General features: G+C 36.9%; 1 protein-coding gene across 3 annotated transcripts in view; it reads right to left on the bottom strand.

The window, feature by feature from the left end:
• Window positions 1–9,174: 9,174 nt before the first annotated feature.
• Window positions 9,175–12,666, bottom strand: part of ITGA1 (integrin subunit alpha 1) — a 209,285-nt gene continuing 205,793 nt past the window's right edge. For all 3 annotated transcript variants that reach the window (XM_014588003.2, XM_006149026.3, XM_006149027.3), the window contains one exon: window positions 9,175–10,755. In XM_014588003.2, the coding sequence (XP_014443489.1) occupies window positions 10,711–10,755 (45 nt within the window). In that variant the 3' untranslated portion in view covers window positions 9,175–10,710. The remainder of the gene's footprint in view (window positions 10,756–12,666) is intronic.

A 12,666-nucleotide genomic window follows, 5' to 3' on the forward strand; every position in this document is an offset into this window, starting at 1 on the left:
GTGAGTTTTAAGCCACCTGGTCCAGGACGCAAACCGCAGTCAACTACATGGGAGTCCAGCGACATAGCCATTACGCTAACTGGAGTACACACACACACACACACACACACACACACACGTGCCATGTAATTTTCAACCCACAGGGTCCAGCCTTAGAATGCAGTCGACCATGTGTGAGTCTAGCAACTTAATCACCATGCCACCTGCTGACCCTGCACCTGTCATTTGGATAGCATTTGAAACATTGCATTTGGAATTTGGGCAGGTTCATGATCTTCCTACACATTGACTTAAGGCTGAAGTTTTAGAGTGCAGTGTTTCCATGGACTTTGTTCTAATCCAAGTTACATTTCAGATGCCAGAGTCCTTGAAAATCTGCAGGATATCAAAGTTGACCCAAGAAAAAAACTCTAGGATTTTTGTATGCTTAGCAGAATTCTGACATCTGTCTCCCTCACAAGATTAGACTCTTCTCAAGAGTGAAATTGCACACATCTTAAAATTCACTTTTTTTTTGAGGCCAGCAAGTGGCGCAGTGTTTAAAGCACTGGACTCCCACATAACCAAATGGGGTTGGAGTTCTGGACCTAGCAGCTTGAAAATTACGCAGGGAGTGTGTACTTGTGTGCCCAGAAATCCCAGAGGAAAGGGGATTGTGTGGTCGATATCTCTCCTGGGGCGTGATTTCTCACTTTCCCTGTCACTATCTCTTTCTGTTTCTCTCCAGCATGTTCACAGGCCTTATGGCAAAAGATGAAAAAAAGAAAAATAAAATAAAAGGTACTCTAGCTCTCTGTGTTGGCTACTATTTGAATTGTATATCTTTTTTCCATCACCATTTTCTTTTCAACCTGTTTGTGCCTTCCAAACTAACGTCTATCTGTTTTTGACAGCATTTAGATCAACTTTATTTTTCTCCCAGTATGAAAATCTGTGCTGAGCTGAGTGTCTAGGCCATTTACTTTTAATGTAATTATTGATAATGGCCAGAGTTACATATGCTTTATAGCTATTTTTGTGTTTCATATATCTGCTGTCTTGTTTGTACTTCTGTTGCTCCTTCACTGCCTTCTTCTTGTTAACGCTTGTAATAATGCCAGGACATTTCCTGAAATCTCTGGAAATTTCTTTCTTTCTCCAGGATTGTTAATTAAATAATCCAATTGGTTTTGCATAATAAACAGGGCCATATTTACTATTATCCTTTGTGAAATTATCCTTCCTATTGTGACATTTCAGTGAATGACAGATCAAATATATGGTGGCAGTCCCCTGGACGATTAGAGGCTGTACTACATAGCTCAGACGAGGAGTAGGCCATACATCTAGATTTGTGTAAGTGCACTCCGCGATGTCCACATGGTGACAAAAATCACCTAACAATGCATTTCTCAGAATGTATCTGTGCCATTAAGGAGCACAGGACCGTACTAAATCCTGACCTATACCATTTATTTTTCTAGTCAATATGTCCAGATTTGTTCTTGGTACCTCTACCACATTCTCTCTTGGATGGGGGCTGAAGGGAAGAACTACTTATTTCACAATAAGAAAGAAAAGAGAGCATTGGGAACATGCTCTGCTGAAAATAAGGCACGAGACTTCATAAGTAACCTCGTCATACATAACTCAGCCTTTTTTCTGTGAAAATATCTCCCTCATTCTTCCTACAGCATAATTTGGAATAAAATATTTTAGAAGATAAACATGTGCTATTATTACTAAGACTTCTTGGATTTTCTTCTAGCCCTTGTATATTAAATAAGTTTGTGGCTTTAAATTGTAGATTGAGTAAAGAAAATAGGTATTTAAAATTTTTTTTGGTATTATTTTTGCTTCATACTATGTGGTCTAGTCCGTTATATATGGTAGATGATTTATTATTAAAACATCTCATTAGGAGGAGATAAGAACTAATATAGATTCTGTGGTTTCTTTGTCTAAAATTTGCAAAAGACTCGTCACATTACTGTACATTGGACAGGAAACATCACAGACAGACTTTTTTTTAGCATTAAAGTGAAAATCTGCTAAGGAGCTAAAAAAAGTTGGAGCTTTAAAAATTAAATTAAATTAAGTTTGGACAAAATCTGTATAGATAAAATCACAGCAATCACATTTATTTTTGAAAGAGTCTTTTTTTTTTTATTTAACCTAGAAGACAGGATGCTCATTTACCTTGACGTAAAATACACAGCTGATGCATGAGATAAGATAGAATTATACAAAAATACCAAACCTTTGACCTCGAATCACTGCGCAGGATATGCCATACATAGGACATTCAAAATTTTCTTTTACTCTTTCAGCTCTTTCTAATTATATCAACTTCAATGACTATTGCCTGATACCTGATTTCTTCTTTGAAATGAGTTTAAGTTAGGCACATAAGTTATTAAGTCAACAAAGATCATGTTTCTTTTTTTATTGAAATCAAAACAGTGTCTTCTAATGAGTTTATTCAAATGAAAGTCTTGTAGAAATGCACATTCCCTTAAGTTACTGGGTCACTGGAAAAGTCATGATGCATTTAGAAAAATAGGTCATGACTTCCTACACCCCAATATTTCTCTTAATGAGTTTATGTTGAGGTAAAGAAAAAAATGAGCAACACAATGTATTTAATGTTACATCATGCAGAAAAGTTTATTGGAGTGAGTATGATGATTCAGGACAGTAGCTATTAGATGCAATATTTTTCATTTTAATAAAATAGATACAATTCTTTATGCTGCTCATTAACAATTTTACAATCTCACAGTAGTAACACATGGTATGCTATTCTCCTTGGGCTAATGTTCCCCACCTAGGAATGCAGTGTTGCATCCTGAGTAAGCGGAGTGGCTTTCCAGAAATAAAACAAAATATGAGGATTTCCTGTGAAATAGCTTTAATATGAAGAAGCTGCTTCAAGTCACTTTTAACTTTATCCCAAAGTATGTTAAACTCTAGAAAGCAAGCCCTGGTGAATCTGCTGATAAGAATATACTTTTGGGGACCAGTGGGTGGCGTAATTGTTACATTGCTGGACTCTCACAAAGTAGACTGCAGTTCGAGTCCTGAACCCGGCAGCTTAAAACTCACACCAGGCACTTGTATATGCTTGTCCAAAATCCCAAGAGGAGACTGGAGGAGAAAGGATTGTGGCACGGCCATCCCCCCTGAGGGGTGATTACTCACTCTCTGTCTCTCTATCTCTCCGACAATTCCATGCACCCTATAGCAAAAGAACAAAAACGAAAACAAAACAAAACAAAATAAAACTCTTAAAACTGTATATACTTTTGAACTTATTTAATCAACAATTAACTCTGCAAAGCACATGTGTTAAAATTGTGCATGAGGGGGTATATATGAAGGCTGAGTAATCTTACAGTATTTTAGGGAGGAAGGGTGTAGACATAAAAACATAGTTTTGTCCCCTCTCCCCATCATTGTTTCTCTATGTCACAAGGTACAAGACACTGCAGGGGCATGACAGAAAGATTGTCACCTGGCACTGCACCTATGAGTGATAGATCCTTTCTGATTCCCGCAGAGGAAAGGAACCATTTGCTGATTCACCTGTTCCCACGCAGTCTCTCTCCACCTCTTAAAAGGGAAGGCTGAGGACTGGTAATGTCAGTAGGAGACTATTCCACAACACAACAGGCTTTCATTCTGTTGTCGTCTGGAGATTTCTTTTAAAAATTTTGTCCCTAATCTATACACATAGCTCATATTGAAATACAGGATTAAACACCAAGTCTCAGTCTATTGTAGAAATTCTGCATTTAGTCATTTTTAAAAATAAAGATGTGATTTAAAATACGCTAAAACCAAACCTAATCACTGCTATGAGTGTTATCGGTCCCTAGCTTATTGTCGTGATCCCCATGCTATATCAGATAATTCAATGATTTATGAGGCTCTGCTCATCAACAAAGACCACGGTCAAAACTCCAGGCCCTTTGAGGGGCACAAGGCATAAAACCACCTTGTGAGGAAGCCCCAAATCAAAATAAAACATCCCCACTGTGCAACTGAGAAGGAGGAAACTGTCCAGAAGAAAGAGAGGTTGTGCGGGCTGTGCTTCCAGCTGCCCAGTCCTTGTAGAGTGGAAATACTCCAGCCTGTGGCAGATCAAAACTGTAAGGAGGCCTGATGGAAAGCTCTAAATTCACTAGCTCCTGGGGAATGGTTTTGCTATATATAAAATAGAAGAAAAATCAAAGGCAAATTTCTCAAAGCAGGGAGTCCAAAGTGATGAATCTTGGGGCCAACAGGGGGTGTGGTGGTTGGGGTGCTGGAGTCTCATGTGCTACTACATTTTGAGTCTCAGACCTGGTGGCTTGCTTTCTCACTTGCTTTTCTCTCTCTCTCTCTCTGTGAGTGTGTGTCTGGTGAGTGTGCATGCTCTATAGCAAATTAAAAAATAATAAATAATAAATAAAATTAAATTATTTAAAAAATAGACGTGATGAATCTTATCCTTGCATGCTCTTTGGTATGATAAAGCTTCATCTAGGAGAGGAGCGGAACTTCAAGCATGAGAGCAGTGGTGGGCATTCAGAGGTGAAACTCAGGACCCTCAGAGTTGGAATGGTCCATTCCCATTGGTTAGGAACTGGGCTTTCTAGGTGCCAGATGTTACAGGGGACAATAGGGCAGGGCTAAAGAGTCTACATATACTACTTTGTATTCTTCTCAAGGCTGATGGTTAAAGGCTGTTTCTCTACATTTCTAAATTCGAGGTTACATTTTTATAGGAAGGTCAACGATACTGATTTCTTTCACTAGATTATAATGTTATAGTTTACTCTATTTTTGCTTTACATAATAGTGTTGTACAATAATGCTCCCATTTGGCGAGAATTTAGTATTTTAGAATGTGCTTTGGGTTTCTTTTCACTGCAGAATTTACCTAGTTAACAGTCAGTGGTGTTTTCAGAATTTCTAAGCAGGAGTTTAAGGACAACCATCTGACTGCAAGGAGGTGCCCAGAGGACTCACTTTGAAGTGGTGTTTGTATTTAAAAGTCTCCTGTGTGTTTCAATCATATGTTTTACTTTTTAAAAAGAGTGTCAGTTTGAGGATTTTTTTTTTTTTAATTTATCAGAGGCCATGTGCACTTGCTGGAGAAAGGAAGAGGGAATGTGAAAAAGTACCCCATGGGAAATGGTCATGCCATGATCCCTTCTCCATCTTTCCCTCCTCTCAGGATTTTGGGCATACATGCACATGTGTCTGGCATATTTTCCAGGCCACTGGTCTGGGAAATCAAACTGTAGTCAGCATGTAGGATCCAGAGGCCTTACTTAACCACCACGCCACAGTTAAAGAATTTTACTGTTTTTTAATTTCCTTTCCAATTTTTAGATTATTTGCATGGTTAAGGATGGGGAGTGCAGGATACTGGTGGAGAGCCATTACAGGGCTAAATCCTGCTAGCTTCCCCAGTGCACAGTTGCTGATGGTGTCCCACCATGGTTAATCCCTTAAGCTCTGTCTCTGAATTACCTTTCAGTTGGTCCCTGCTACACTACACTGCATCAACCCTTGAGAGTGCCACTGAACTGAGAGCAGAAACCCTGTGTTAGTAATCAGTTCACAAGCTAGGATTCACAGTCAACAAAGCACACATTGCATTAACAGATTTCCCTTGAGCCCAGCAGTCTTTTGGAACATCTCAGGGTAAGAAAGGCTGATGGACAGGGCTTGAGAAGTATTGGACATAAATGAAGAGTGCATAGGATACTATTTGTAAGAACTGATTTGCCTGAAGTCACATGATTTGAGCAATAGTGTGACTGATGACACCTGCCCTGGCTCTTCCCTCGTTTTCTCAAAGGGTTGCAAAGCAAGGCAGCCAGTTCACATGGAGTAGGTTACAGCGTCTGACCGAGACGTTGCTCCGTGTGAAAGCACGTGCCAAGGGAGTTGGGCGCCATCACTCAGCATGCAAGCTGTGGCCCTAGAGGACATCTGGGCAGGGCTTCCCACAGCCTCTGCTATGACCCAGCTTTACTCCATCACAACACAACTACTTATTTTTTCTTTTGTGTATTTCTGTTCTCCAGCTGAGCCTAGACTGTGGTTTTATAAAAGGAAACAAGGACATTTATATATGTGAATACATGCATGTATCTATACGCATTGATAGGTAAATTATGGTTGCCTAACTATCATATTTTGTCAAGATAGCTCTTCCTTCAAGCTTGTTTTCAAGTGCATTGTGATAACGGAAACTATTCAGGGATGAAACTGCCCATAAATCTAGTGTTCAAAGGAACAGAGTTAAACAAACTGGATCATTGAAGTTTAAATTTGATCACAGGAATTAAAAATATTTGCAGAGAATGACATTTCATAATGCTACTTGCAGGGTTTAGGATTCCTGGCGAAAAGGCAATGGTTTCTTGATGCCTGCTATGTAGGTCTGATTTTCACTGTGGGTCACCCTTTATATTTTCTTGCCTTCTACTCCTTCCTTTTGCAAGTTCACACTATTTTATTATTAAAGGAAGGTTATAATTAAATTATTCCATTAAAATTGAATGAAAACGTACATAGCTTAGAAAAACTATGTATTTCACAAAGATGCACACTGATGACATGTAAACTAAAAATCACAAATTAAAAAAAGAGAATTATGGAGCATTATGTCTACTGGGACTTATATAATCAGAATTTTCAGCATAATTTGAAACATGATTCTAGTATGTGTTTTTGCATGCACAGAGAGACACGTTTGATTTATCTGTCTACCTACCTGTCTACCTATCAGTCATGTAATCTATCTCAGTGGTGTGCTAAAGCCAGCTCCTACTGCTTCATAGAACTGACACATATCTTTCCAGGAGTTTTGCAAACTAGATAACACTGGTAGTTTGAAAATGGCTATGGAGAGAATATTTAAACCATGGAAACTAGTAAATGATTTAATCAGGGAGTTTTTTTTCCTCTCAGAAAGCAAGCTGTTAATTACAATACCAAAAATATTATTGTAGATTTGATCAAGCAGAGGACCACATGCATAGTTCAGTCCACAATGGAAGTAAAAATCCCTTTTCTAAAATACAAAAAAAATTAAAAGAAGGTTTTTGGCAATTTAATTTAGTCAATAGGCTCATAAGTAATCTTACATATCACCTATTTTCTTATTAAATGTTTTAAAATAAAAATAGGGTCTAATTATTTTTTATCTGTTGAATACATTCTGGACTATTTATACAAAGCTAATTTGGAACAACTTGACTTATTTCCCCTGTATTTGTGTTTTATAGGTAGTTGCCAAACTATAAGCTAAATAAATATTAATGAGTATCTAAACTATTTGAAGAATAGATGAATCAAACTTTCCTTGCTGAGACAGCTTTTGTGTGTTTATCTTTTGTAAACGCTGTCATTTAGTATTAGTGAGCTATTTTGTATTCAGTTTATGTGTTTTCATATGTACACATAAATCTCAACAAATTAGGGTAATGGGATTTCTGGTTCCTTAAATACTCAACTTAATAGTCAGGGATGACTTGTGTTAAAATTTGTGGCAGGTTTATAAATGGATATTTGATCCGGTCAAACAGTTGTTTATCCTTTTTTCGATCAAAGTTCAAAATGCCCTCATTTCTATTTTTTCCCTTTGGATTAACAATGTATTGATCAATAGTTCAAACGTGTACACTCATGGTTCAGTGAATGCTTTGTCCAGCAGACACATGTGCTGAGTGTGAATTTAAGTGTATCTGTTAGATTTATTTCTAAGAATGTGCTGAGATCAGGGAGGGCTGCTAAGCAAGCTACATGGGCATAGTTCAGTCCACAATGGAAGTAAAAATCCCTTTTCTAAAATACAAAAAAAATTAAAAAGAAGGTTTTTGGCAATTTAATTTAGTCAATAGGCTCATAAGTAATCTTACATATCACCTATTTTCTTATTAAATGTTTTAAAATAAAAATAGGGTCTAATTATTTTTTATCTGTTGAATACATTCTGGACTATTTATACAAAGCTAATTTGGAACAACTTGACTTATTTCCCCTGTATTTGTGTTTTATAGGTAGTTGCCAAACTATAAGCTAAATAAATATTAATGAGTATCTAAACTATTTGAAGAATAGATGAATCAAACTTTCCTTGCTGAGACAGCTTTTGTGTGTTTATCTTTTGTAAACGCTGTCATTTAGTATTAGTGAGCTATTTTGTATTCAGTTTATGTGTTTTCATATGTACACATAAATCTCAACAAATTAGGGTAATGGGATTTCTGGTTCCTTAAATACTCAACTTAATAGTCAGGGATGACTTGTGTTAAAATTTGTGGCAGGTTTATAAATGGATATTTGATCCGGTCAAACAGTTGTTTATCCTTTTTTCGATCAAAGTTCAAAATGCCCTCATTTCTATTTTTTCCCTTTGGATTAACAATGTATTGATCAATAGTTCAAACGTGTACACTCATGGTTCAGTGAATGCTTTGTCCAGCAGACACATGTGCTGAGTGTGAATTTAAGTGTATCTGTTAGATTTATTTCTAAGAATGTGCTGAGATCAGGGAGGGCTGCTAAGCAAGCTACATGGTGGGTTGTACAACATAGTATCTCTGAATAAGACAGACCCTGAGCTATGCTGGGCAGAGAAGGAACAGAGGGAAAGAATGATTTCTGATGCTGGAGATAAATAGTGAGAACGAAGGACTTCCAAAGTCAGTTATCGTTGAACAAGGACAGTCTAGGCACAGGACACCAAAAGTTTGCCTTTTTTTCCTAGATACTGATGTCCCCACATCCCTTAGACACAACCCTCTGGCATGCAGGATCTTAGATGTAGAAATGGAGAGGTAGACTGATTCTGAGCCCTCAGACCATTCCTCAGAAATCCACTTAAAAACTTAAATCCAGGGCCAGCCAGCAGGTGGTGTGGTGGTTAAGGCACTGGACACCCACGTGGTCCACCATGGCTCACGGTGCCTGGCTGCCTGGCCTGACAGCTTGAAAATCACACCAGGCACATGTGAGCGCATGCCCAAAATCCCAGGAAGAGAATGGAGAGAAAGGGATTGCAGTGCGGCCATCCCACCAGGGGACAATTTCTCACTTTCCCTCTCAATGTCTCTCTGTCTCTTTCTCATGAGCACACGTACCCTGTGGCAAAAAAACAAAAACAAAAACAAAACAAAAACAAAACCCAATACCTTTAAATCCACAAATTTAATTTTTCAGTTAATTTGCTCCTTTTTGAGAAAAGCAGAGTCCAAGACTTTTTGGATAATTACAAATTCTGGTCTTATGATGGCAAATCAGGCAGAGACATGGAATTGTTGCAGAAGTATCAGCAAATTGTCCAGCAGTAGTTCACGCATGCAGCTACTATACATTCATTCACTAGTATTTTCCTAAGAAATGAGCCACCTAGAAGCTCATGCCACAGCAGAGTCCAATTAATCAGTACGATCACTTCAGGAACAAAGAAGCACATTTACAAAGATGTGATATCCTTCTGCTGGTTCAAGCTTTCAAACCTGATATTCTTGAAAATGTATGAATGAGATTCTAGTTAAATACTGATATAGATGCCACGTTCAAAAACCAGTGACTTCTTTGTTAAAATGCAATACTGAAATGGAATACTGTCTTTTCGTAAAAATAAAAAAAAAATGTGCTTGGAAAATTAAATATATTTTTAAAAAAACTAAAAATAAACATACTCTCATAGCTTGGAGGTTTGAATGAACCCTGTACCAAGGAGTTGAGAAAACTCCTACTGTGGGTTACTTTCTCGAACCCCTAGCACTCAAAAGCTGCTCAGGGAAGTTGACTTCAGCAGTTCAGTGGCATCTATCTATGCGATCATGTTTCATTCAGACACCATTTTAGCACATCCCACACAACACAACATGGCTTTTCATGACAAATCACTGTTATGCCGTGCAAACTGCTTTAAGGGCTTTTTTTTTTTTTTTTTTTTTTGTATAAAAGAGTTTTGCATTTAGAGTTCAATATCACAATTAAGCATGTTCTGCTAAAATTAAAATTAATTCATTCAGTGCACTTATTTTTAAACGACGAGTCTATCTTAATTCTCTACCCTGGATAGAATTTGAGCTCAATTGCACTATTTTTCCAATCATCTTGGAAAAACACTTTCTAAGTACAGAACTCCACACAAAGATGTTGAATGTATTCTCTGTGATTTAATCCTGTTTTCACTCCATATCAAATAGGAACTCTAGTGGAAGAAAATTTTCTCATTTGAATTGAGGGAAGTGACCTTTTTCAGGTAATTGCTCTTTTGGCATTTACAATGCTGACTGTCTTGCTAAACAGGAATATCCATCAGGAATCAAGGGAAAAACCTTAGTTTACAATGTTTTTGAAGGAAATGTTTCAATGATCATAAAATAATCTTTTCATTCATTCCTAAATACTTCAAATGATGATCTAAACATATTTGTACAGGTTATTCTTTTTCAAAACACTTGTAATTTTGCTTACTCAACAGAAATGAGTAATTATTTAAACATATTTTTCATCATTTTATAAAATAAATCTTTGTGGTATTGTTATTGGATCATGCACGATCTGTCACTTTCCAAGTGATTAATCCCTGATGGATTAATAAGAGCTATGTGACCAGAATATTAAATATTTATAAATTTCTTGTCACATATCTGAGGCAAACCTGAGGATAGATCATTGACTAATTGTTATTTTTTCTTCTTCTAAGATATTTCATTTCTCCATTTTCTTTTTTAGTGGTCTTTTGAAGAATCCAATCTGTTGAGAAAATACAAAAAAACCCACAATTAATTATTTTGATTTAGGTAATAAATATTAATATATTTGGACAAAATATAATTGAATAATATATTGGAAATTCTGATAATATAATTAATTGATATAGTTGAATAGCATTTTTTCATTAATCTATTATTAATCTGAAAATGTAGTTCCTCATGCACTATTCATATTCTTGGGTGAGGGAGGGATAAAGAAGAGCAACTAACACTTCACCATTTTTTAGTCTTTCATACAATAGCATGAACTTATTCATTTAACTTTTATTTCATGTTATATTCATTAAACACCTAGTTTTTGCCAGATAATGTTTAGTAGAACCCTTGTCAAGAAAATGACATTCATCAAGTTGCTATTTCATTTTTGTACTTTTTTTGTTTGCTACATTATCATATCTCCAAGCAGAACATAATACTTGTATTTAATTGACTTAAAGCGTTCTGAGAAAATGTTTTGAGAGACATAAAATTGTAGTTAGCTAGTTGGCTTGCACTGTCTCTATTTTGTCATCTTTTTTTCCTTCCATGGATATGGCAGAGAAATTTCCATCAGATTTCTTTAGTTTATTTATTTATTATTTATTTTTTAGAGGGATTTTTTGCTATAGGGTGCATACACTCACTGAAGAGACAGAGAGAAACAAAAAGTGGGAAATCACCCCCCCAACAGGGGTGGCCATGTTGTAATCCCCTCTCCATTGTCCTCTTGGGATTTTGAGCACATACACACATGCCCAGCATGAGTTTTAAGCCTCCGGGTCCAGGTCCGGGACTTGAACCATGATCGAATATGTGAGAGTCCAGCAATGTAATCATTATACCATCTGCCGATCCCTCTTCAGTTTATTTTCTTAAGTTAAGGTCATTACTGCAGATAAAGAATCTGGGAGGTATACCATAGCAATGGCGTTAGAGAGATTTCTGAGTTATCTGGATTAACTGAAAATGTGTTAGAACATCTCCCCAGTTGGCTTGATAACGAGCCTCTTTAAAAAATGCTGTGCCATAGGGATATGAAAATACAGCCACTGACTGTATGAAAAAAACTCACATAGTAGGGAATGTGAGTAGCACTTCATTATGCTTCGTAATTCAGGGGCCACCATAAAAAGTTACAGTGCTCTATTTATTTCCTAGGTATACACTAACAAAAATAAATATAGAAGCGTGGAGGAAGCTTCACAATGATCTAATACAAAATGCTTATTTTTTTTAAAAAGGAATTTAAGGGTCATAAAGAGTGGCTTTTCAAATTCGTGATTTTTTTTTTTTTTTAAGAGCGGGCCCGCAGTTGGCATAATGGCTGTGTCACTGGATTCCCGTATAGTTGACCACGGTTCGAGTCCCATATCTGGTGGCTTAAACTCACACCAGGTACATGTGAGTGAGTGCCCAAGATCCCAAGAGGAGAATGGAGGAGAAGGGATTGTGGCACGGTCATCCCCCCTGGGGGAGAGATTTCTTGCTTTCTGTCTCTCTTTCTGGCAAACACACACACCCGATAATAAAACCTCTTCAAAATAAAAAGAGTGGGCTATACTAGATTAAACAAAGGCAAGGACTTAATTATTTGAAAGTGGTATCTCTGTGTCATTTTAATCATGAAGTTACAGTAAATTATTTGAGGGAACTATGTATTTTTTAGATAAATGTTGAACAATGGAGGGCGTAGAGAGGATAAACAGTCAAAAATATGTACTGATAGATTAGAGAAGTTTTACTTGGGGTTAGAGAAGTTTTACTTGGGGCTATGTCTTTTACCATGTCCACATCTGTTAGGTCATCAGCAAAGTCATAATGTATTTTTCTATGCAAAAATACATCATGACTTTCCTGATGACCCATAGTGGGTAGATGAAGAAAAAGGTGGTAACAGAACAATGAACAAGAA

The sequence above is a fragment of the Tupaia chinensis genome, unplaced genomic scaffold (assembly GCF_000334495.1).
Source record: "Tupaia chinensis unplaced genomic scaffold, TupChi_1.0 Scaffold000251_1, whole genome shotgun sequence".
Classification (NCBI taxonomy): Eukaryota; Metazoa; Chordata; class Mammalia; order Scandentia; family Tupaiidae; genus Tupaia; species Tupaia belangeri.